A 27,367-nucleotide genomic window follows, 5' to 3' on the forward strand; every position below is an offset into this window, starting at 1 on the left:
CAATTTATTAGGAAGGCCTGGCCATACTTTAAAAATCCATCAATATCTTTCCATTACCACAGCAGCACAGTATCTACCTTCCATTCTTGACCCCTGATAAATCAATCTCCAAGTAACATCCAAAGTAATCTTTTAAAAATACAAATTTTATCATGCTATTCCCGTCTACTTCCCAATGACTTGCAACTATACTTCAGATTAAAATTCAAAACTCATCTTAGTCTATAAAGCTGTACAATGATTTGGACCTGGTGTACTTCCCTAGTCTGGTAGCTTAATCTGCACCACATGTCATCAAAAAAGATGTACAGAACATTATTGTTTACAACATCATTTAACTGTTTCAATTACCAAGTCAAGATAACCAAAAAAATGTTACTAACAAGTTCTATTAATGTTGAGACCTGAAAAAAGTTTACTGCTGCTCATTCTATGACTCAACCAGGGGCTGTGGAATGCAGTGGGGGAAAGATCAATACTTACTACAAAAATTTCACAAAACAAATTTCAAAATTAGATTATTTATATATTTTCCTTTATAAAATAATATTTTCCTTTATAAAACAATATTTTGAGACATTTAGTGGTTTTATTATTGACTTGCTCATAAAATGTTTTTGCAAATAACCTGCTACCTCAACAAAAATGATTCCTGCTATACTTCCTTGCAGATTTGTTTGGATTTATCAGTGTCCAATCAAATGAGAATCCCAGGGATGGGGAAGCCTGGTGGGCTGCCGTCTCTGGGGTCGCACAGAGTCAGACACGACTGAAGTGACTTAGCAGTAGCAGTAATCAAACCCTTAGAAATGGGCTACAGGTGTGTCACATCATAAAAAAAAGGTTAAGAATCATTTTTCAAGATATTCTGTGTAATGGCTAATATAAAAATGTACTGCAGAAGGTGGATACTCTATTGGGTTGGCCAAAAGGTTCATTCTGGTCTTTCCATAAGATCTTTTGGCCAATCCAATACCTGCCCCAAGTCTCTACTGCTCCTCCCGACTTCAGGTGTGTTCACAGTTTAGATTTCCACTACATGGAGGAAGGAGGAGATTTAGGGTGGAGATGAGACTGGAGTTTTAAAACTAGACTGTTTATTATAAAAACCTAAGAGCAATGAGAATGGTACAAAAGAATCTGGAATTCAAAGAAGTATAGTTCAAAGTAGTAATTGGGGGGGTGTGGGCTAGGAATAGGGAGACATACCATTTTTGTTAATACTCCCATTGAGCTTAGACTATTCAACTAACGTTTAGAGTCCAACTGTATACATAATTTTATATCGTGATTTTTCATTTAATATAATTTCCTCATCATAAAAAAAAAATCTTCATAAACAGGACCTGCTGCTGCTAAGTAGCTTCAGTCGTGTCCGACTCTGTGAGACCCCACAGACGGCAGCCCACCAGGCTCCCCTGTCCCTGGGATTCTCCCGGCAAGAACACCGGAGTGGACTGCCATTTCCTTCTCCAATAAACAAGAACTAATTAAATTTAAAAGCTTTTGCAGAGCAAAGAAAACTGTCAACAAAATGAAAACACCACCTACCAAATGAGAGAAAACTGATAAGGGGTTAATATCCAAAATACATAAACTGCTCATAAAACTTAAGATCAAAAAAACCAAATAACTGGATTAAAAAATGTCAGAAGATCTGAATAAACACTTTTTCAGTGAAGACATACCGATGGCCAACAGGCACATGAAAAGAGGCTCAACACTGCCAGTCATCAGAAAAATGCAAATTAAAACCACAATGAGTTATTACCTCACACCTGTCAGAATGGTTATCAATCAAAAAGAGCACCAATAACAAATGTTGATGAAGAACTGGAGAAAAGGGAGCCCCCATACACTGCTGGTGGAAATGTAAGTTGGTACAGTCAGTGTGGAAAACAGTATGGAGGTTTTTCAAAAAAATAAAAACAGAACTACCCAATTACCTAGCAATTCCACTCCTGCTCCTGGGCATATAACTGAAAAAAAACCAAAAACACTAATTCAAAAACATCCATGCACTTCAATGTTCACAGGAGCATTATATACAACTGCCAAGATACGGAGACAACCCAACTGTCCATCAACAGATGAATGGATAAAAAAGATGTGGGGTGTGTGTGTGTATCTCCACAAACAATGGGATACTACTAAGCTATAAAAGAGAATGAAAATTTGCCACCTGCAACAACATGGACTTGGAAGAGATTATATTAAATGCAATGTCAGATAGAGAAAGGTACATGCCTGTACGTTATCATTTACACGTGGAATCTAAAAAACACAACAAAATAGTAAATATAACAAAAAAATGAAACAGACTCACAGATAAAGAAAACAAACTAGTGATTACCAGCTAGGAAAGGCAAAGGAGAGAGGAGAGGCAGACGTAGGGGATGAAGAGGTTCAAAACTGTTATGTGCCAAATAAATAAGCCATAAGGACATAATTACGCAGCACAGGGACTATAACCAACATTCATAATACATTAACAGAGCAAGTGTTTCCCAGATGGCACTAGTGGTAAAGGCCCTGCTTGCTAATGCAGAAGACATAAGACAGGCGGGTAGGTTTGATCCTTAGGTCGGGAAGATCCCCTGGAGGAGGGCACGGCAACCCACTCCAGTATTCTTGCCTGGAGAACCCCATGGACAGAGGAGACTGGTGGGCTACAGTCCACAGGGTGAAAAAGAGTCAGACACGACTGAAGTGACTTAGCAAGCACACAGGCATAAACAGAGTACAACCTTTAAAAATTGTGACTCACTATACTGTATACCTGAAACTTACATAATATTGTACATCAGCTAAACCTCAATAAAAAAAAACTTCATAAATACCATTTATAATAGTTTTGTAATTCCATTTTACAGATGGTTTATAATTTATTTAACCATTACTCTATTGTAAGATATTGGTGTTGCTTCCAAATTTTAGTATATGAATATAATACCTATTTGTTCCTTTAAATGTAATTGTTAAATATCTGTTGATCTATGGACAAATGCACAAAGAAAAACCTGTACTGTAAGAACAACAACTATGTAACTTCTGTATTTCAAAAAACTTCAAACAAAATGAAAGGACAAGAAATTGGAGCAAAAGATGTCTGTCAAAAAAAAAAAAAAGGAAGAAAAATTAATATCCCTATGCAGAAAGAGCTCAGATACATTACTACAGAAAAAATTAAGAGTCTGAACAATGGATGGGGGAAAATAAATGATTAAACTGATTGTATAAAATACAAATATCTAATAAAGAATGAAAGAAGTTCAACATCACTAGTAACTAGACATTAAATTATTCTTCATCTATGAAGTATGTTATTCAATTCATCATTCATTTGCCTTTACTGAAATACTTAACGCTGTTCAGTGTATATCAAGATAGACACGTGCATACATTGTTGATGGAAATTTAAAAACATAAATGATAACTTTCCGGGAAAACAAAAGTGATTATCAATAGTGTTAAAAACTCTACTCATGAGTAATTTATCCTGAATGAGAGGGTAAGGAAAAATGCTTTGACTTTTTATAATTTTAAAATCTCTTGGCATTGGTATGCATTTTTTATAATGGAAAAGCCAAAAAAAAGTATCTATTAATATACCCATCTCATTTAGACTGGATAGTCTTTTGATAGTTAAAGATGGCCTCTCTTCCCTCTAATCTTCTAGTATTGTGTCTTACAAAGAAAAGACTTTTAACAGTTACATGCAGAATGAATTAACCTTTTAATACCTGCCCTAAGGATTAGTCAAGTCAAACCACAACCCTTCTCTCCAGAAATACCAACTTTTGCTAAAAGCTGGAAGCAATTAAAAAATGAAGCGTGAGAACAAGAAACATACTTGACTTCTTTCAATGATGAACAGTGATTAATTTTTTAGTCTAAGTAAATCTATAAGATGGTGGCTATTTGATATCTTTCAACAGTCTTTTCTAAACAGCAAAACCAAAATAGACAAAATATAGGTAGCACTGGTCAAACAGCAGCACAGAAAGAAGGTTCTGTGAATTTCTTTGGTGCAAGCTCCTCAAAATCTTGCCTTGTCATTGTAAGATGAGAATTTATACACATTTTATTAAATTATGAATGCTATTACAAGTGGATGGGATGAAGTTTTCAAAGGAATTCTGCTTAAATAAAATTCACTGTCCAAAAAGAATTATTCGTCTGTCCAAAAAAGAATCATTCTACCTCATGTGATTTAGAAGTCATATCAAGATGTAACTAAGGGCAGGGAAAGTTTCTGAGAACAATAAATAACAGCTTATTATTCAAACTGAGGAAAGGCTACTGTATCTCTTAGGTAGCTTAACAGCATTTGAAGCTCTAGGTATATTCTACTATATATTTAATACTAGAGAAACTCACTTGAGATCACAGAGTCTGACTTTCTTACCTGGCACAACATGGCTGTTACTTTCTTAGTGACTATACCCATACATTCACGTTTGCTCTAATGAAGCAAAGTCAGTTCACTTGTAACTGTACTTGTGCTGCTTCACTAAGGCATTGCTCTCATTACCCTTTTTCTATTCATACAATTATACCTCCAACCTTTAAGGTGAACCATCACCTTTTAAAGAGCAGAGACTTTACTGTTTTAATAGTCTTATGGTAAATAATTTTGGACATTTTTTTTTTTGAGATTACAGATGATCCACTCCTAGACATACCATACTATGGGTACGTAAAGTGCCTATACAAATAAGGTGTGCACAAAGGGAATAATCACCACTGATTTTTAGAAAAACTGGTATGTAGTGCCGAACTCACCTGAGTATAGAAGCCACTAGCTGCCTCTAGGAACAGAGAAAGGTTTGCCTGAACTTCACTCCGATTCGGGTTTGCTCGATTCTTTGCCTGGCCTTGTAGTGTTGTGATCTGATTCTTAAAGGCATGATTCCAGCTGAAAACAAAATGTAATTCTATTTGGTATAGCAGTGACTCACTGGGCAGACACTGGTCCCCCTGAGAACAAGAAAGAACTGTTTGTTATAATTATAACACACTGGACAGTAAACCTGCATTAAAGTTATTCACTTAAATAACTTTATGCTCCCCTTTGAACATGATTAGACAAGCAGTAGAATGCAACTGACCTTAGTAAACACTTACCAAATGTTCGAATAATCAGACTGTGGCTTCAGTTATTAATCTTTTAGGGTTACTAGAGTTAGAACCTATTTAGGAATCCCGGTACAAACTTAGAACTACAGTGGTAAGACCAAAGTAAAAGTAAGCTATTAACAAATTTTCATACATTGTATCATTGCACCAAAAAATGTCTTCTATCACGTGGCATGCCTGGGAGGGGGGGGTGGCGGTGGGGTGGTGGTTTCCTTATAAATATTAAGCCATATTTCTTATTTCTCTAAAACTTATTTCCCACAACACTTGGTTCTATTTCTATTTAATAGTTTTGTTTCTCTTGGGGTTAATATTTTTGCTAGAGCTTGAAATATAAACTTATTTTTGACATTTCAGTTTTGGCTATTCAAACTAAGAAACAACACAGTGCTGAAATATGGCATACCAAAATCCTGTTATAAAATGCCTTTCATTCATTAATCAAGTTGTACAGAGAGTCATTTTAAATTTAGTTATGGTGAAGTACAGTTGCTCCCTAATTTGGAAATCACAGGGGGGAAAGAAAGAAACAAACAAAAAAACAGAACTAAGAAGGAAGGAAGATATACTGGCTTCATTAAAGGATGCCAACACAGATAAAGGGTTTACAACCTACCTGGAAAGTACCTATTTCTTTATCAACGGCAGCTTTTGAGACTCTTTTGAAGCACTGGGGTTTTTAATGATTTCTGAGGGCAATCATTCCCTCAGCAATTTTGATGTCATCTTATCCATGATTCTAATATCAAAAATACGCGTTTGAGTGGTTGTGATTAAATTCTATTACTAGGTCTTCTAACAATAGAAAGGTCAGGTGTGCAAAAATCAGGAAAATTAGATTAGGAAAAACTAATTTTCACCACAACTTAGGTAAACAGAGTATTCTTGATTTTTAATTTTCCACCAGGTTAATGTCCTTGTTTCAGTTTATAAGGCAAGGCCTTCCATGGAAGAATTTATTTACTCACTTGGGAATCTGGTTATCTGCCATTTCACAGCTCATAGAAAGAATGAGTGGAATAGCCTAAATATGTAAAATTTTTCTTAGTCTTGTTGGGAAGTAGGGGAAGGAAATATCTACTTATTTGATTAAAAGGAACAACTTTCCTTACAATGTATTTTCCTTTGGGAGAGACTTACAGAATCGCATTTATCAAAGAAAGCCTGCTCTGAACACTTCCTTTTCTAAATCATAGTTTAAATACAGGACTGAATACAATACAGAGAATCCAAACACTGTTTCTTTGCACTTGAAATATATACAGATTTGTTTTTATGATATGCCCTAAACACCTTAATAAAACCCAACTCTGAACATTTCTCTTTACACCAAAGGTCAGTTTGTTCAAAACATCACAAATATTAGAATTTCTTTTTTTTCCCATTGAGATAGCTTACTCTGAAATAGGTTAAAAAGAAACAACCAAACTGTTCTCTTCTAAAGTCTCGGTGAGATTCTTGATCTTACAGGGACATCCCAAATGGTAATACTTACAGATCCTGTTCTACTTTCTTGTCTAAAGCATATTCCAAATCAGTAACAAGCATTTTCTGGTACAGGTCCTGCAGAGCCTGCCTGGATGTCCAGACTTCGGCTGGACCCAGCTTAGAATCTGAGTGACAAAACAAAAACAGTAGATAGATAAACAGATAGTTAAGGCCATTATGCCACACCAACAATTCCTTCACTCTCCATTCACCAAAGCAAAAACCCGCTTTAAATACGTATCACAGACTGCTCCAGAAGTTTTATACTACTACATTTCAGATGAAACTTTCCACCTTTTGGCTAATGACTGAATCTTTCAAAATGCTTCTGTATTTGTCTTTTAGTTTTGAAATAACACCATGAAATGAAAAAGGCTTAAAAAAGAGAGAGAGAATGGTTCACCCTTTGATTTTGGTATGGATATTTATATATTTATACCACAGGAAGTCATATGCCTCATAAGAAGTCACCCCATTTGAAACGGTGGACTGCCAAGTTATCTGTTTACTCTTACATTAATAACTGTATCTCTTTGTTCAAAGAAGCTTTTCTTCTTTTGAATCAATCTCACAATTGCCCTTACAGAAGCCTCCTGTCAGCTCACAATCCAGCAGCTGTTTGAGCATTCTGCTATTACTCCTACTTTCCTATATATGTCAAGCCAATAAAGTCATCGGTAGGCTGCTTGTCAAGACACTTTTGTGAGCAATGCATACTTGCTACTTAATGTCAATGAGCAGACAAGTGATTAAACTGCTCAAGAGGCCAAATGAGAGACTGGGTGCAAGATGAGAGCAGGAAGTCAGGCCACGACTACATGTAATACCAAACTGGGGCTGTATTGTCAGCCAGAGTCCTACAAGGCACATTAGCCTTTCCTATTACTAGGCTTGTGAGTGCAACAACTGATAGTGAGCTGCCTCAATAGAAGAACTTAATAATGGACTTTTCAATTATATATTTCTGACTGCTAGTTAGCCTGACTGGTTGCATTTCAAGGTTTTGCAACAGCATAGTCTTCACTCCTCTGTAGGTTTGCTATTAGTATCTACAGGCACCATAATCTTATTCTGCACACAGAATCTCCCAGATATTAGACTTAATCCTCACGAGAGTTTGCTAGAAACTAAAATATAGGGTCTATTTTTTGGTATCAGGTTCTTGGCCCTTTATTAAGCTTTTAATGACTAAATAAATAGATATATAGATTTATTCAACCCTGCTTCAACTCATCGGCTGCAGGGAAAGGATTTTAAGGTATCATTAACTCTGACCAATCAGAGAGACTAGCATTTGAATGAGAAGACTTAATATCTTAGGGACAAGTCAGTCACCTTCTGGGTACAACAGTTGTACCCTACAAAAGTCAAACCCTAAGCCTTCTTACTGAGGGTGTTCAAGAGTTAAGAAAATGTTAACAGTGTTCTTGCCTAGAGAATCCCAGGGACGGCGGAGCCTGGTGGGCTGCCATCTATGGGGTCGCACAGAGTCAGACACAACTGAAGCGACTTAGCAGCAGCAGCAGCAGCAAAAGGTATATAGACTGCCTGAGATTGCTCCATATACAACTTTTATTGCACAATGCAGATTACAATGCCAACACAAAGAGGCATAACAGAGCAGAGCGCAGAGCTGATCCTGGTAGCCACAGTATGGAGGATAATGACAGCTACATTAATAACAGGAAGAACTGTAAACTAAGAAAAAGTGATTCGGGCTTTTTTTCCCCTTGAACAAGATGACAGTGAGATTACTCAAATTCTTAGAATATTAGCCTGCAACTCTGGAAATTGAGAAAAACACATCCAAATAGCCCATTTCCTCTTGGTTGTAAATTTTAGCAGGTATGCGGTTTACAACAAGTTTTACCCTCGTTGTGGGTTTCACTGCAGAACTAAAATCTTCAAAAATTCGAATGAGATCCACTAGCACCTGTATTTTTAAAAACATCTCAGCAGTCACACGGAAAGCATGCTGCTGCTGTGCAAACATTTCAGCACAGTTACACAGAGAGCATGCTGCTGTTGTGCAAACATTTCAGCACAGTTACACAGAAAGCATGCTGCTGCTGTGCTGTAAGAGAGTGTTTTAACCGCTACATGGTCGCCGCCATGTGTTTCCTAATTTTGAGTTCAAGTCATTTGCTCCTTTTTGCAGCTAAGTCCAATTATTCTTTCAAAAACACCTTGGCTATTATAGAAAACAAAAAGGTAAGAGAGAAAAGAAAAGTGGCAAGGTAGCTCAACTTAAAGGACTTTCAATTTGCGAGAGTTTTCCTGAAAATATTTTTCTCTGAAGGCTTATTTACTATTTAGGTTTGGGGAATTATAAACAGGAAGATATAAACCTAATGTCGGTACTTGTGTTTATATGGTAGATGAATCATTTTTTCTGTATGTCTTAAATCGCTATAGTATGTCAAATTTAAATGATTATATGCATTAAACTAGGCAATATTCAAGTCAGTGTAGCACAGATTATAAAAAATTTTGATGAGCCATCTAGGTAAAAATTCAAAGTATAAAAACAATAAATATTTAAAAAACCTTTTGGCAACCAGGACAATACCACAAGTAGTATAATAAGATGACACACTTCTCTTAATTTAACAGTATAAAATAAGTTGTGAAAAACAAATGAGTCAGACAGTACCTGTCATGTCAGCCTTCAGGACTTCTGCCTGCCTAAAAAAGAGAAAAAGAACATCAATTAGAAACAAACTAGGCCTACCCAACGTAAGTAACACTAAAAGTTAAGTAAAATTGTATGACAAGAATGCAAATTAAAAAAAAAGAATGTATAGCAGCTCTATTTGTGGCACTGCAAACAGTGACCCTGCTTTAACATCCAGAATAGTAAGATCTTAGCAAACGGATGTCATTGCTTAGACGTTCACAGGGTCATCATGAACTCTTCTACCAAGTAGGGTTCACTTTCTTACTGTTTACTCCCAAATCTAATACATTTAAAGATAACATTTAAGTGACATTTATTAAATTACAATTTTTCTGTCAATGAGGCCAGGAAATTCTGTGTTTCTCAATTCACTAGCCACTTTAACTATTTTAAATCTCCATCCTCCTCAAGCTGATTTCTGCCCTCTTCCCGAGTCTCAATTCTTTTCAGCAAAGGACAGTTCCATACCTCAGGGAAAACAACGCCCTTACTAAATAAAGGCTTACTATATTCACAGAACCCTCTTCTTTATTACTCTTGTTAAAACACTAGAGGAAGCGTATATCTTGTTTAAGACCAGTAATTCCACTTAGGTATGCTCTTTCTAGTCTTTGTAAAAACTTCTGATCCTTTAATTACCACCTCCCCCGTCTTTCAACAATTTAAAAACTTCCCTCTGTTGGATGCTTCTCACAGAATATTTAAACATGCCCTACACTTTCACAGACTTTAAAATCTTCTATCCCATATTCTCCTCTAACCGCTGCTTCTTTTCTCTCTTCCCAAATTCTTCAAGAATTGACTGTATTCAAGAAACAAACTCATGATCCATCTCCACCCTCATCTCCGGTTTCTCTTTCTAGAGTTTTGTACATTACTAAATGCATCATGGCTTCCCAGTTGTGAAAAGCAGACACCTGGAAGTCATCCACGACAACATTCTCTCAAATCCCGGATAACCTATCAATGCCAAAGAATTCTACCTACTAAATACATCCTGAATCTGTAATTCTCCCTTTACTTCTTTTTCAGTCGCTATCATTCAAGTTATAACCATCCATTGCCTGGACTATTGCAAAGCCACCACATTTTTTTCTCCACTTCACTCTTGTCTCCTTTCATTCTGCTTGCTCTATTGCTATCAGAGGGATCTTTAAAACATGCAAATCTGACCTCATCAACTGCCCTCTTAAAATCTTTTAATGACATCCCACTGCTTTTAGGGTGAAAATCAAGATCTTTAGTAAAGTGGTCTACAAAGCCCTGTGCACTCTGAAGAGAGCCTCTGTACTCTACTTCTATCATTATTCTGTTCTCTCCTTGATCCTTTTGCTCCAGTCCCTGGACTTCTTTCTAGATTCCCCAATGTGTTTGGCTCCCTTCACACTCAAAGCCTTTGTAAAGAAGAGTCCCTTTGCTAGAAATACCTCTTCCCCACTTTGTCTACTTAATTACTCATCCTTTGTCTCAGTCAGACATTACTTCTCAAGGAAGCTTTACTAAAACCCTACGTGTGTGTGTGTGTGTGTTAGTCACTCAGTCATGTCCAACTCTTTGTGACCTCATGGACTGTAGCCTGCCAGGCTCCTCTGTCCAAGGAATTCTCCAGGCAAGAATATTGGAGTGGGGTGTCATTCCTTTCTCCAGGGGAGCTTTTCAAACTAGGGATCGAACCTGGGCCTCCTGCATTGCAGGAAGATTCTTTACCATCTGAGCCACCAGGGAAGCCCTTGAACCCTACATACATGAAAGATATTCTTGTTTTATGTTCTTAAAGCACTTGTATTTTTTCTTCATAGTACACATCACAGATTTTAATGCACACCATCACAACTCCTATCCCTACACAGTCAGCATTCAACAAATATTTTTTAAGTGAAGAAAGAAAACAGGCTAAATTACAGTTATATACTATAAAAAGGTAAGAATATAAAGTTAAGAGATTTCCATGTTTAAAAACAAAATCTGACATAAAAGCTAGAGAACAGAGACTCTAAAATTTTTACTGTAAATTTTTATTATTTAATATCAACTGTGAATTTTAGTTTCATCAAAATATAACATTAATCTTTTTTCTTAGCTTTTAAAAAGTTTTTAAAAATTAAGCTTTCAAATATAACAGAAGCATAATAGGATCCTACAAAAACCACAAGCCACATAAGAACTATCACTATAAATGAACAATATCAAATACGCAGCTATGAAGTGAAGTGAAGTCACTCAGTCGCGTCTGACTCTCTGCGATCCTGTGGACTGTAGCCCACCAGGCTCCTCCGTCCATGGGATTCTCCAGGCAAGAAGACTGGAGTGGGTTGCCATTTCCTTCTCCAGGGGATCTTCCCGACCCAGGGATAGAACCCAGGTCTCCCACATTGCAGGCAGACGTTTTAACCTCTGAGCCACCAGGGAATACCAATACACAGCTATACTAATCCTAAAAGATAACATCACATCAAATTCCATTATCCATTCAGCATAGTTTTACTGTTTGCTTTGAGTGCTAAACTTTTGCCATTAAAAAAAACAAAACTTCACACAGTAGTTAATTTATGTCCTTAAAACCTAAGATCATATTTAGAAATACCTCACCTCTTAACCTACCAGTGTCACACCCTCCTGCCCTCACCCGAACCTAATTAGAGTACTAAAACTTATGAACCTGAGACAACCAGCCGTACTTGTGCATCTTCATTGGATTCAGTAACCTTTCATTCTGAGTAGCCAAGTTACTAAGGATATATTTTACAATGTATCCATATCTTGGAGATCTGACCAGTCCATCCTAAAGGAGATCAGTCCTGGGTGTTCATTGGTAGGACTGATTTTTGAAGCTGAAACTCCAATATTTGGCCACCTGATGCAAAGAGCTGACTTATTTGAAAAGACCCTAATGCTGGGAAAGATTGAGGGAAGGAGGACAAGGGGATGACAGAGGATGAGATGGTTGGATGTCATCACCAACTCGACAGACATGGGTTTGGGTAGACTCCAGGAGTTGGTGACGGACAGGGAGGCCTGGCGTGCTGTGGTTCATGGGGTCACAAAGAATCGGACATGACTGAGTGACTGAACTGAACTGAATCCGTATCTTACCTAAAAACACATACTCTAGTATATACAAGATACACTGAGAACCATGTGTTTATAGATTGTTTTCTCATTCCGAACAAGATTTGCTCGTAAAGATGAACAAATACCATTTTGGTATCCTAAGATCTGCCTAATGAGGATACCAATTTCCAGTCAAATGAAGATTATATTGAGCATATAACAGGAACTATTTCCAAATAATCTGCTTTTCTGATAGGCCATCAGGAAGAAAAAAACTATAATTCTAACAGATTCTGGAACAGGCTTCCACTGATAAAGATCAAAATTTCACTATATATTTTTATATACCATTTTTATATAACCTGTCCAAGGAATATAAAACTAAAAATCTAAACACAAACAAAACTGCAAAAATGTCATAAAAACTATCTGACGTGAATGTCCAAGCATTTTGAAATTTCAAGAGTTTTGATACCTCAAGAATGACTAGGGAAGAGATGCTCACCTTTGAGCACAGTTCTCTCCTAGGTTCTGAAAGAGACACGTGTTAATAACTCTGATCAACTGAAATGGTAAAGAGAGTTAAACAGAAAATAAAACCATGGGAGACAGCCACTATGATTCCCATCCCATAAACAAGGAAATTGAAACTCTGAAATGTGGAAATAATCTGTCCATTATCACAAAACAACTAGGTACAATTAAGTACGAACTTAGTTCTTTCTGACTCTGAAGTTCAAGTTATTTTTATTTCAAGTTGGAATTAAAAATTCTATGACATAAAAAGCTAACACAGACTTAAACTAGGTTCAGTTTCGTGCTCTGTTGATTAAACCTTAACATTTAAGTCAACTAGTCTAAATTGAAGATCAGTTCACAAAAAATGAAAAACAAACCAAAAAAAAGATCAGTTCATATTAGGAAATAAATACCTGAGATTTCTACCAGAAAGACCACAAGAAGTAAAATTCATATTCTTGTGCAGTGGTCAGACCGTGGGTAAAATTTCCTCTTTCACAATGGATCAACTTTTGTAAATACATTTTATTGGAACAGTCTTGCCTAGTCATTTAGGTATCATCTATGGTTGCTTTCTGCTACAAGAGCAGAGGTGAGTAGTTAAGATAAAGACTACATGTCTCATCAAGCCTAAAACAGTTACTATCGGCCCCTTCACAGAAAAGGTTTGGCTCTCCTGCTCCAGGGAGTATTTGATCAAAAACAAGAAGTCGATATGTATAAATCCCCAAACCAAACAGTTTTCCCATGAGGAATCATCAATAATAGTCTCCTCAGAATAAAGATTTTTATTTGTTGACATCATAATGTCACAAAGAAGACTGTTTGAAAATAAGTTTTTTTAGATGGGGTATAATATATAAGAAATCAACAGATATGTGATCTTAAACCAACTGCTTTCACAAAGATTAGCACAAAATTGGCTACTTGATTATTTTACTTTTTTTATAAAGAGAAAATATTGTACCTCAACGACCTATTGGTTTTGTTAAAGATCAGTATTATGAAAGATTAATACTACAATGCTTATATAAAGAGATATAAAATGCTTATATAAATGCTTATATAAACTAGTTTTCAAAAATTTCCTCTTGGCTTCTAGAAGGTGTGGCCACATGAATTCTTTTTTATTCTTACTTTAAGCCGAAGGAATTAATAAAAAGAATGAACGAAGAATCTGAGAATTAAAATCATCATGCCTTCAATAATAAAACAGCATTATTTAAAATATAAAGCTTTCAAAATACTAAATATATTGTCTGTTTGTAAATAATAAAAATTAAGCACCTCTATCAAACAAGAGAAAAGAAAAAGCCATTTAAAGGCTGAACAAAATCTGAAACATTCAGTGATAACCAAATATGTTTAAAGCTAAGCATCTGAAACAATACTCTTGGAGATGGGTGAGCATGAAGATCTATAAATACATTTAACACATTCTAATGCACTAGGTACACTAAAACAGCTAGCACTATATTTAGCGCTTATTATTGCCACATTGTTCTAAAGTAAGGGTTTGCCATAAAGTAATCATTTAACCCTCACTATGTACTATTATTGCTCCCACTTTATAGCTGAAGAAACATAAGAAGATAGAGGTTAAGTAACATGCCCAAGGTCATCAAGTTAGCAAGTAGCAGAGGTAGCATTTCAACACACTGATTCCAAAGGCTAACTCCTAACCACTGTATCACAGTTCCTCTCTTATACAAGACTGTAAAGGGGGGGAAGGGGGGAAAGGAATGTTTGATAATAAAAGCCCAAGGAACTGGGGCTTTCAAAAATTAAACATTTTACAGTAATTTTTTTTATAATGTCACTAGAGGAAAAAACTAGTTAATGGTAATCTTCTTTAACAAATAGCTTGATTATACATACCACTGATACAACAATGCAAGGTAATGAATACAGAATAATCTCTCAAAATCACACATTATATTCATGGCTTAAAAATATACAAGGTATTTCCAAGTAAGGGGCAAATACAGTGGAGGATTCCTTTTACCTGGACCAACCCCCTTCCATCTATGAGAAGAACACAGGAATATATAAGCCAATGTCCTCTGATCTCACAGTTGAGGAGAGGTGAATTAGTCTCTTGTTTTGGGAGGCAACACTATTTTTTTTTTTTTGAAATTTAATAAAAGCCACAGCACGTCTTATTTCAAGATAATTTACTTATTTCCATAAAGTACTAAGGAGTATTCAGGATATGAGTAGCCATCAGTTATGACCATAAACATAATGACCTGATGATAATTATTTGTGTTAAATAACAGGTCAGAGAGTAGACACTAGAAGGCAAGTATGTGCTTACAAACGCAGATGCGCGCGTGCACACACACACACACACACATTCCTGAGACCTTTAAGGTAACATCAAATCTCACGGACATTCCTGAGATCTTTAAGGTAATACCAAGTCTCACGGTATTCAGTTCATTTCAGTTGCTCAGTCGTGTCCGACTCTTTTCGACCCCATGAATCGCAGCATGCCAGGCCTCCCTGTCCATCATCAACTTCCGGAGTTCACTCAAACTCATGTCCATCGAGTCGGTGATGCCATCCAGCCATCTCATCCTCTGTCGTCCCCTTCTCCTGCCCCCAATTCCTCCCAGCATCAGGGTCTGTTCCAGTGAGTCAACTCTTTGCATGAGGTGGCCAAAGTACTGGAGTTTCAGCTTTAGCATCAGAAAAAAATAAATCGTGCTGCTCTACTGTTGAATTTCACATTGAAAAATAACATCTAGGGAAATGCTGCTCCTAAAGGAGCTTCTCAGTAAGAGATAATAAAAATACTAACTTGCTTTCTCTCTCTATGGCACTTCACAGTCTGGCACAAATTTTCAAATCTCCTGACACTCCACTGCTCTGTATTACAACATTCATTCAATAATCTATATGATTTGAACATGTGTACCTAGTTTTATAAAGGGCCAATTCTGGTTTAGGAATCTCAAAGCTTGAGAAGGAATTACTCTTCCAGGCAGAGAAAATATCACAAAAGAAAAACAAAGCTAAGCCAGTGAAGGAGGGAGACTGATGCATCAAATGCAGGGTGGGAAGCTACAGATGAGCTGGAGAATCTCAGCAGACTGCAGACTGTGAGGCCGTGCATGACATGTTAAGGAGCTCAGGTTCTGTCTTTTAACTACTAGGAAATCTATGCTGGGTTTTAAGGAGGGGTACAGCATTGTCAGAATTGCCTTTTTAAATGATTACAACAAGATGCATGGAAGATGGGGTTTAAAAGGGCAAGACTGGAGGTAAGGAAGTGAAGGAAATGAATGGATGGAAATGGAGGCATGAATGGATGGAAACACCTAGATTCAAGAAATACTTGGAAGTAAAATCAGCAGAAGATAAAGCAGAGGAAACCATCTAAAATCATTCTCAAATTCTTGCCTTGCACATCTGGGTATGTGACTAAGTAGGGGTGAGCAAGCAGACACTTAAGAAGAGATGAGTGTCAAGCACAGGGGAGACATCAAGATGATGGACACAATGCTGGAGTGATCAGCACACAGATGGCAGTTACAACCACGGGAGTAACTGTAATTGCCCAGAAAGGCAGAAGGGTGGTGCAAGCTCCCTATCTTCATTCTTAAAAGGCAGATAAAAGAATGAAGAACACCAAGAAGAAACTCACAGGCACATGAGGGCAAAAGAAGAGGATAAACAGGAAGGGTAGTCAACAATATCACAGGCAGTAGATAAGTACTCTAAGGACTGGAGGGTGTGTTGGATTTAGTGTAGTAAGTGTTAATGACTGCCTTGTCAGAGAAAGAAACAGTGTCAAATTGTAGGGAGAATGAGGAACAAATAAGAGGGAAACGTTTCAGTCAACTCTTAAGACACTGGGCTGTGAAGAGAAAGAAAAGGGGGCCGTGGGTAAAAGTTTCTTATTTTCCGATGGGAGAAACTTGAGCATGTTTAGAATAAAGAAAAGAAGCTAGTGGGAATGAACAGGTGGAAGATGTAGGAAAGAACAAGAGTGACACAGCATGCTTCTGGAAGAGATGGAAAGACATGAAGCAAGACTGGCTTTCAAGAGGATGAAATTGAAGGAAAGTCGTGTTAGAAAGAACTGTGCTAGGAAAATCTGGGAGTAGGGCAGGGTGGAAAGATGTCCAGAGAATTCACTGCTACATTGCCTCAAATTCAGAGATAAAGCAGGAGATCAAATCAGTGTCTAAAAGTAAGAGGGAGATTAACTGAGGAGAATGGTGAACCTATGGGATAATAACAAAATGAAAGGCAAAAGAACTGAGAAAAAGTGATGAGTACAGTACGGATCACACACAACGAAAAAACGTTGAGAAGACGTATTCAGGACTATATCCCCAGCACTCAGAATAATGCCTGGTATGTCACAGCTGTTCACTAAAATTTTGTTGAATTAATGAATGGTAAAATGTGTATCATACTAAGGCAACTTTATGTAACACAAAATGATACAGAAGAAAAAAGACTTAGGTCTGAATCTGGGTTTATATTAATAGTGTTACCTTGGAGTTTCTTTTTAAGAGACCTCATCTTCCTCATCTATAAAGCAGGGATACAAGCTCCCTTTCAGAGTTGCTATCAGGAATAAACAAAACAGGTAAGTCCCATAAAAGAACATAGGTGATAAGTCCAAGTTGTTGCTGTTGAGTCATTAAGTCCTGTCTGACTCTTTGCGACCCCATGGACTGTAGCATGCCAGGCTTCCCTGCCCTTCACTATCGCCTGGAGTTCGCTCAAATTCATGTCCACTGAGATAACTCCAAGAGAGAGGGTTAACCTGTGACATGAACACTTCAGTGACCACCAAATTACTTTTGTTAACTGGGTCACTGACATAGGATCCTTTCTGAAGCAACATACTAGGTTGAAGACGGCAACGTTCCAAGGTGGAGGTAAAAAATCCTGGGTCATCTATCCCCACATAATGCTAAGTAACAAAAGAGAACCTGAATGTTGTAATGACCACATTATAGTATGTACAGAAAATAAAAACAAGAGAGTAATATGTAAAAATTGCAAAGGGCTTACATTATTGCATTTTTTGTTTCTCCTCAAACATGTTTTGATTATATAAAACTTAAAGAAATACAGTTTAAAGTTGGATCGTGAACACATTTTTCTCCTCTCCAAACATTAGTTTTGATCACACAGCTTAGACAAACAGTTAAAAACTAGACATGACAGCACATCAAGCAAAGTGTGAATTACAGAATGCCATCTAAGCTCATCTCCTAGGAATTAATCAATGGCTTAAATAATAATACATTTGATCATTTACTATTTGCCAGGTGCTGTTTATGTGCTACAATATATTATTAAACCTTTAATTCTCACAAGAAATCTATCAGGTAAGTAACAATACTATTCCCATTCTTCTGATGAGGAAAAAGTTAAATAACCTGCCCCAAATCACACAACTGGGAAGTGGCAGTTTGGGTTCCACCCTGCAGTCTGGTCCAGAGCTCATAAGCGTTACACAACAAAGCAAGGCTTCTGGAATGGCCTGGCTCTAGGTGCCTCTGTCATGGTATCCACTTGTAGGGACAACCAGCACTTCACATTTAAAAGTCTCATCTCTGACCCCAAGCACCTTCACACTATCATTTAAACTGATACAAGTTACTGTGAGAAGAGTTACCAGCTCACTGTGTGGCTGAGAGGGCTTCTCTTGCACATCACCATATACCTATTTCTACAGGCATCTAGAAGGCCTGACTGTATGCAGGCTAACACACAGAAGCAAGAAATGAGGCTCCCTGTATTCAAATGAACTGCTATATATGCAATTCAAAACAGGAATTTTTATTCTAAAGGATAGTCCCCCACAAGATAAATCACATACCCCTCTGCTTGCCATAAACATTCAGAGACCATGTATGCAAACATAAAATTTACATTTATGTTACTAAATGTTTAAAAATTTTCTTTGGACTGTAAGATATAAATGCTCATGACAAAGTAAACACACAAGGTTCTTATGAGGCTGCGTAAGTTAAAACAAAAAACCCTTAGCATTCCCTCCCCCATCCCGGCCAATAGCAAATGCTTCAGAAAGCTTCTAATTCTTCTACTAGTGTTCATAGTATGTGAATACGTTAACACATCTCTAAAAGGAATACAAACATGTATAAATCCCTTGTAATTTTTATCCTACCTAATATTACTTGATTTCAGATGCTCCTCTGATTTCAAGTTTCCGGTCCTCATCTGGGACTTAAATGAAACGTTTTCTCCCACAATGACTATCTGCAAGAACATCCAATTTCTCATAAGGTAGAATGGTTTAAGACATTCTAGATAGAGGAGAGGAGGAAAATATGAGTTAACCCACAATAACAGAGAACCCTCTTGAAGAAAGTTAAATTATTTTCTCTTTAAAATGATCAATGTCAAAGGCAAAAGGAAAGATATCATGGCTTTTTTCCTTTTTATATTTAGTTTCTGAGACTACACATTTTAAAATTCTGTTTTGTATATATCTAAAATTCTAGTCTGGTATCCAACTGTTATTCTAATCTCCCTGCCTGAAAGCTGAGTGATCACTAAAGGACAAACAGGTATCAGTTACCCAGAAGGGTTCTTGTGGTACCAAGGTTCAGGAGCAGATGGCTGGTCCAAACTGGACTACGTATGGAAGGAAAACCATGTAAAGCAATTAAACCACAATTACAGAAGGTACAAAAAAAGCTTACATTCTGAGACCAGCTAAAAGGTAGGTATTTAGATTTTCAGTCACTCAATGAACAACATATGCATGCTAAGTTGCTTTAGTCATGTCTGACTCTTTGCGACCCTATGGACTTGTGGCCCACCAAGCTCCTCTGTCCATGGGATTCACCAGGCAATAATATTGGTTGCCATGCCCTTGTTCAAGGGATCTTCCCAACCCAGGGATTGAACCTGTGTCTCTTAGGTCTCCTGCACTGGCAGATAGGTTCTTTACCACTAGCGGCACCTATGAAGTCCTAATGAATAATAATTTGGTTATTTCTCTATACTAAACAATGTTAAGGACTAGGTAGACAATGATAAACAAAACATTATAGCTCCTGCTGCTGCTAAGTCGCTTCAGTCATGTCTGACTCTGTGCGACCTCATGGACTGCAGCCTACCAGGCTTCTCCATCCACGGGATTCTCCAGGCAAGAACACTGGAGTGGGTTGCCATTTCCTTCTCCAATGCATGAAAGTGGAAGTGAAAGTGAAGTCGCTCAGTCATTTCTGACTCTTAGCAACCCCATGGACTGCAGCCTACCAGGCTCCTCCATCCATGGGATTTCCCGGGCAACAGTACTGGAGTGGGGTGCGATTTAAATTCTAATGTGGAGACAGCCCAACAGGAAAGAGGAAGCAGTAGAAGGTAGTGGTTAAAGGCATGGGCTTGGATATCGCACTGTACTCAGTGGCATGCTGGGAATAACTCAAGCCACTTGCACAATTTCTTTCAGACACCAATTTAACTTAAAGATGTGGGCAAAATAAATTGAGTAATTATTATTAAATACTAATAACTGCTTACATTTAAAATTATTACGTGGCAGATTCTATACTAAATGCTTTACACACTGATCTCACAGAATGGGAAAATAAAATGTCATAGTTAAGTATCATATTCAGACTGCCTGGGTTCAAACCTCACTCTGCTATTTACTAGCTGTGTAACTTTAGGAAAATTACTTCTCTATGCCCTAATTTTATCAGTAAGGAGATAATAAAAGTACCCACTTCACTGAGCTGTTTTGAGGATTAAATGAGGTAACAAAAATAAAACCTCTAGGATTGTTCCTTGTTATATAAGCCCTCAAAAACTGTTATTATTGTCATTATATCATTATAGGTATTATTACTCTTCCCAACAATCCTAAGACGTAAATGCTATTATTATCCTCATTTTAAAATTAGGAAACTGAAGCTAAGAATGCACATTAATTGATTCTAGAATAGAAGACATATTCATAATTTTAAACAATAAAACATCAATATTAAGAGAAATCTCAAACATGCAGGAGGTCTATGTAGACTCTGGCTCCATACTTTCAAAACATGTATTTAATCACCTGTGACTTTAATTGTACTTTAGTGGAAAAGACTAGGAGAAAACACCTCATGACAAAACCCAAGTTCATTGGTACAGCATGTTAAGTCCTATAGCTTCCAACTATATATGTTAGGACCCAATAAAACCAAATTACTTTTAGTTCTCTGCTATTTTGCCCCACTGCATCTTGATTCATGCTTTCACTCAACCTGAAATGCCTTTCCCCTTCCTTCTTTGTCTGGTTAATCCCTTTTTGTATTTTAAGACTCAGCAACTCCTGTAAGAGGGACTTGGCTTGGCCAAGCATTCCCAATGAATCTTAATGCCCACTTCTATAACAGCACTCACAGCACTATGATGAAGTTATTCATTCGCACATTTCCTGCACTAGAGATTATTTATTCTATTGGATGATGTAGGCCAGGATGGTGGTTTTCAACACTACTGGATTCAACGCTTAAGAAAAAAGACATTCTTTGCAACAATGCTTTTATCTTCCTGAAATAAAATACAAGATGATATACACTACTTAACACATTAAAATGAATAACTAAATGCCTTCTACAAGGAAAAATAAAAAGAAAGAAATTTTTAATAAAACTAGTATCACAATATACAAATGGTCAAGATATCAATGCTTGTACATAACACGTGGCTTGTGGTATCTCAGTCTCCCAGACCAGAGACTGAAGCCGGGTCGATGGCAGTGAAAGTGCCAAGTCTTAATCACTGGACCACGAGGGAGTTCCTATATACACTTTTAAGAGAAGGGTAACAGAACTCCAAAGACAGGAAAATGAAAGTAAAAATCTGAGTAGACATTAGAATTAAAATGAGTTTCAGTGTAAGTAACAGCAAATCCAATTTACTGGAAATGCTAAGAGAAAAATAACCTGACATGGGGACAGCATGACAATACAAAGTATAAAGAGCTGACCTGAAGAAAATAAGGGTGTGACTATATCCCTTGATAGGTAAGCAGGAAACTAATATTATGTTGGAAAAAGAAATAGTAAACAGTCCCTTATATGATGTAAAACACCATATAAATTTAGGTTAGGGAAAAGTAAAGTACAACTTCCCAATTTGGAGTATAACATGGGATATGGACACCTTAATTAACTCAGCCAGCAACAATATTAAGATACTGTCTGATTTAACTGAATAAAATAATCTGTACATTATCATGGTATATCTAGAAATTTCCACTTCTGTGGTCTCCGAAATTTAAGAGATATAAAAAAAGTCAAATCTGACTTATCTACCCAAGAACCATTATTTAACCTGTACTTCCAGACATCAGTTTATCTAGTCAGGTTCCTTTTTTCTTTATTATTTACCTGTTTGTCTAAAGACAGGGGTGATGCATTATAATCAAATAATCTAACAAATCTGATACAAATCATAGAGGGCCTATAGAGTCTGTTACCCTGACAGCCCCCAATGAATCATACACCTCCTGGCATCTGTACCATTGTGAACTCTCTTCATACAGTGACCTTGGGGTTTGCCGTGTGACTTACTTTGGCCAATACTTCAGGAAGTGCGACACAAATGGAAGCTTGACAAGCACTTGTGCGTTTGGGCTCGCCCTTCTGTAATGCCTTCACAATGTTACGAAGCAGAGGAGACAGATGACTTGGAAAGAGGAGACTCCATTTTTCCACCTATCACATCCACCCCAGTTGACAGTTCAGACATTTGAGCGAGGTCATCTTGGGCCATTCAGGACACTGAACCACTGGATGACCAGTCATCCAACTTGACCTAGTCAGTCTGAGAGAGGGGACACCTTTGGACATTTTGAGCAAAGAAGCTCCATGACCTAACCTAGATTTTAACATGTTCCACTGAGCCACTATGTCAAGAATTTACTGGCTTGAACCAGTAGGCAGCAATGGAGAGAATAAAATGTGATTGGACTTTGACCGAGTTTGCTGAGTGAAATTTTAAGCAGAGAGAGAGAGGCAGGAATCAAAAATGATTCATGAGGATTTGTCATTTACTAGTTAAAGATAAAAGTAGGCATAGGGTAAAGAGTTCATTTTGGACAACAATGCTTGGCACATGGTGTTATATAAACCACTTGCTATTGTTTTTTACGATGATGATAACTTTAAGACATTATACATCCATGTGAATGTATACTAGCAGTTATTAAAGCATCTGACATTTAAAGGAAAGATATGTAACCACAGAAATCCATCTTGGGAGTCATCAGCACAAGGCAAGAAATGACAAGGGAATAATAAAAAGGCAATTAATGACCACAGAGAAAGGAGGGAAACTTGAAGTTTTGTGGTGTAGTGGAAGCCAAATGAAGAAAGAGCTTCAAGAAAAGAAAGTAGAATCAGTAAGTGTTGCTCATGCAGCAAGTAAAATGAGGCCTGAGAACTGACTACTGGATTCAGTATGTGGAAGTCACTGCGGATCTCGTTAGGAACAATGTGGGCAGTGAAGTGGGAGCATCAGCCCACGGACTGACTTTAATGGAAAATAGGAAAGGATCAGAGACTAAAACTGAGTTTAGATACCTTTTTCTAGGCAGGAGAGGCAACAGAGTGAGGGTCAAAAGTTTTTAAGATGGAATATATGTTTTTTTTATGGGATGGAACAGGATAAATAACAAGAGGAGGATTCAATGGAGGGAAAAAAAAAAAAAAAAAGGCTGAAAACAAAGTCTCAGGAATGCCAGAGGGGGTTATACAAGTTTGTTTAAATATAATACAGTTTAAAGGCAAAAAGACCCCTGAATGAAAGAATAAAACTTGAAGTGAATTATATAAAGAAAGACAACTAATAATCAGTGACTAGGGTGAATGGCAAGTGGATTACATAAAGTGAAAAGTGAAGTCGCTGAGTCGTGCCCGACTCTTAGCGACCCCATGGACCGCAGCCTACCAAGCTCCTCCGTCCATGGGGTTTTCCAGGCAAGAGTACTGGAGTGGGGTGCCATTGCCTTCTCCGGAGGGGCCTCTAGGGAGGCCTGGATAACTTTAGGACAGGAACTGGATTACATAAACTATTCTCAATTTAACTTTCATAGCAACCTGAAGTAACTACTATTTTCTCAGTTTTACAAAGAAACAAAGACTCAGAGATTTTAGGAAACTTGCCCAAGATCACAAAGGTAGTAAATGCTAGGACTGAGGTTCAAATCCAACTGTATCAGAATTCCAGAACCTTGCTGTTGCTATTCAGTAGCTAAGTCGTGTCCAACTCTTTGTGACCCCATGGACTGTAGCATGCCAGTCTCCTCTGTCCTCCATGGAGTTTGCTCAAATTCATATCCATTTGAGTTGGTGATGCTATCTAACCATCTCATCTTTTGCTTTCAGTATTTCCCAGTATTAGGGTCTTTTCCAAAGAGTCAGCTCTTCACATCAGGTGGCCAAAATATTGGAGCTTCAGCTTGAGTCCCTCCAATGAGTATCCAAGGTTGACTTACTTTAGGATTCAGTTCAGTTCAGTTGCTCAGTCATGTCCAACTCTTTGAGACCCCATAGACTGTGGCATGCCAGGCTTTCCTGTCCATCACCAACTCCCAGAGCTTGCTCAAACTCATATCCATCAAGTCACTGATGCCATCCAACCATCTCATCCTCTGTCATCCCCTTCTTCTGAATTCAATCTTTCCCAGCATCAGGGTCTTTTCGAATGAGTCCGTTCTTCACAGCAGGTGGCCAAAGTATTGGAGTTTCAGCTTCAGCATCAGTTCTTCCAATGAATATTCAGGACTGATTTCCTTTAGGATGGACTGGTTTGACCTCCTTGCGGTCCAAGGGGCTCTCAAGAGGTCTTCTCCAACGCCACAGTTCAAAAGCATCAATTCTTCAGCACTCAGCTTTCTTTATAGTTCAACTCTCACATCCATACATGACTACTGGAAAAACCATAGCTTTCACTAGATGGACCTCTGTTGGCAAAGTAATGTCTCTGCTTTTTAATATGCTGTCTAGGTTGGTCATAGCTTTTCTTCCAAGGAGCAAGCATATTTTAATTTCATGGCTGCAGTCACCATCTGCAGTGATTTTGGGGCCCCAGAAAATAAAGTCTGTCAGTGTTCCGTTTCCCTGTCTATTTGCCATGAAATGATGGAACCAGATGCCATGATTTAAGTTTTCTGAATGTTGAGTTTTAAGCCAACTTTTTCACTCTCCTCTTTCACTTTCATCAAGAGGCTCTTTAGTTCTTCTTCGCTTTCCGCCGTAAGGATGGTGTCATCTGTGTATCTGAGGTTATTGATATTTCTCCCGGCAAATGTGATTCCAGCTTGTGCTTCCTCCAGCCGGGCATTTTGTATGATGTACTCTGCAAGTAAGTTAAATATGTAGGGTGACAATATACAGCCTTGACATACTCCTTTCCCAATTTGGAACCAGTCTGTTGTTCATGTCCGGTTCTAACTGTTGCTTCTTGACCTGCATACAGATTTCTTAGGAGGCAGGTAAGGTGGTCTGGTATTCCCATCTCTTGAAGAATTTTCTACAGTTTGTTGTGATACATACAGTCAAAGGCTTTGGCATAGTCAATAAAGCGGAAGTAGATATTTTTCTGGAACTCATCTTGCTTTTTTGATGATCCAACAGATGTTGGCAAAATCCTTTAGGACTGACTGGTTTGATCTCCTTGCAGTCCAAGGAACTCTTAAGCACTAGAGTCTTCTCCAGCACCACAATCTGAAAGCATCAATTTTTCAGCACTCAGACTTCTTTATGGTTCAACTCTTGCATTCGTATATGACTACTGGAAAAACCATAGCTTTGATTACACATACCTTTGTTGGCAAAGCTTTTTAATACACTGTCTAGGTTTAGTGTAGGTTTCCTTCCAAGGAACAAGCATCTTTTAATTTTATGGCTTCAGTAACTGCTCGCAGTGGTTTTGGAGCCCAATAAAATAAAATCTGTCACTGCTTCCACATTTTGCCCTTGTATTTGCCATGAAGTGATGAGACCAGATGCCACAACCTTAGTCTTTTTTAATGTTGAGTTTTAAGCCAGTTTTTTCACTCTCCTCTTTCACCCTCATCAAGAGGCTCTTTAATTCCTCTTTACTTTCTGCCATTAGAGTGGTATCATCTGCCTATCTGATAACCTAAACTTCACTTACTCATTATTCCATAATACAATACAGACCTCAATTTTCAACAATTCACATATTCAAAGTTAAATTGTGAATATATTATTGCTTATGATTTTATTCAGAGTTTGCCTTTTTAATAGCTTTAATTTTTAAAGCTTCTGCTCTTCAACACAGACCATTAAAAAAAGTGAGAAAGCAAGCTAATGTGTATGTGTATATATAAACACATACAAAGGCTTTACATTCAAAACATATTAAAGAGAACTCAGTGATAAGACAATCCAATTTGAAAAATGGGCTAATGATTTAGATACTACAAAAGATACACAAACGGCCAATAATCACACAAAAAGGTGCTCAACATCTTCATTCGTCTGAAAATGCAAGTCTATGAGATACCAATGCATGTGCATTGGAATGGTGAAAATCAAAGAAATTATCAATACCAAATATTGAAGGAAAGGATATGGAATAATTAGAACCCTTTTAATATTGCTGCTGCTGCTAAGTCACCTCAGTCGTGTCCGACTCTGTGCAACCCCATAGACGGCAGCCCACCAGGCTCTGCCGTCCCTGGGATTCCCCAGGAAAGAACACTGGAGTGGGTTATAACACTGCTAATAAGAGTAAAAGAATGTTATAATCGCGTTGGGAAACAGGTTGGTAATGTTTAATAAAGTTGTACATGTCCTTCCTATATGACCTAGCAACTCCACTCCTAGGTATTTACCAAAAGAAATGAAAACATGCCCATGAAAAGACTTTAATATGACATTCCTAAAGCTTTATTCACAGTAGCAGAAAAGAGACACAACCCAAGGATTCATTAAAAGGTGAATGGATAAATAAACCGTGGCAGTCATATGATGAAACAGTTGTTGTTCAGTCACTCAGTCACGTCTGCCTCTTTGCGACCCCAGTGACTACAGCACATCAGGCTTCTCTGTCCATCACCACCTCTGGGTGCATGCTCAAACTCATGTCCATTGAGTCAGTGGTGCCACCCAACCATTTCATCTCTGTTGTCCCCTTTTCCTCCTGCCTTCAATCTTTCCCAGCATCAGGGTCTTTTCGAATGAGTCAGTTCTTCACAGCAGGTGGCCAAAGTATTGGAGTTTCAGCTTTAGCATTAGTTCTTCCAATGAATATTCAGGACTGATTTCCTTTAGGATGGACTGGTTAGACCTCCTTCCTGTCCAAGGGACTCTCAAGAGTCCTCTCCAAAAACACAGTTCAAAAGCATCAGTTCTTCGACGCTCAGCTTTCCTTATGGTCCAACTCTCACATCCATACATGACTACTGGAGAAACCACAGCTTTGACTAGATGGACCTTTGTTGGCAAAGTAATGCTTCTGCTTTTTAAC

At 37.7% G+C, this 27,367-nt stretch overlaps 1 protein-coding gene across 8 annotated transcripts in view; it reads right to left on the minus strand.

Moving 5' to 3' along the window:
- The window catches only part of SMG7 (SMG7 nonsense mediated mRNA decay factor), an 86,344-nt gene that overhangs the window by 31,727 nt on the left and 27,250 nt on the right, over positions 1–27,367 (minus strand). For 5 of the 8 annotated variants that reach the window (XM_010853102.1, XM_010853109.1, XM_010853105.1 and 2 more), the window contains 4 exons: positions 19,035–19,173; positions 9,281–9,312; positions 6,635–6,752; positions 4,786–4,918 (listed from right to left, as the gene is read on the minus strand). In XM_010853102.1, coding sequence (XP_010851404.1) covers positions 4,786–4,918; positions 6,635–6,752; positions 9,281–9,312; positions 19,035–19,150 — 399 coding nt within the window. In that variant the 5' untranslated portion in view covers positions 19,151–19,173. Of the gene's footprint in view, positions 1–4,785; positions 4,919–6,634; positions 6,753–9,280; positions 9,313–19,034; positions 19,174–27,367 lie in introns of those variants that run through there. The other 3 variants (XM_010853108.1, XM_010853103.1, XM_010853106.1) reach the window with 1 other exon arrangement.

The sequence above is a fragment of the Bison bison genome, unplaced genomic scaffold (assembly GCF_000754665.1).
Source record: "Bison bison bison isolate TAMUID 2011002044 unplaced genomic scaffold, Bison_UMD1.0 scf7180017864322, whole genome shotgun sequence".
Lineage (NCBI taxonomy): Eukaryota > Metazoa > Chordata > Mammalia > Artiodactyla > Bovidae > Bison > Bison bison.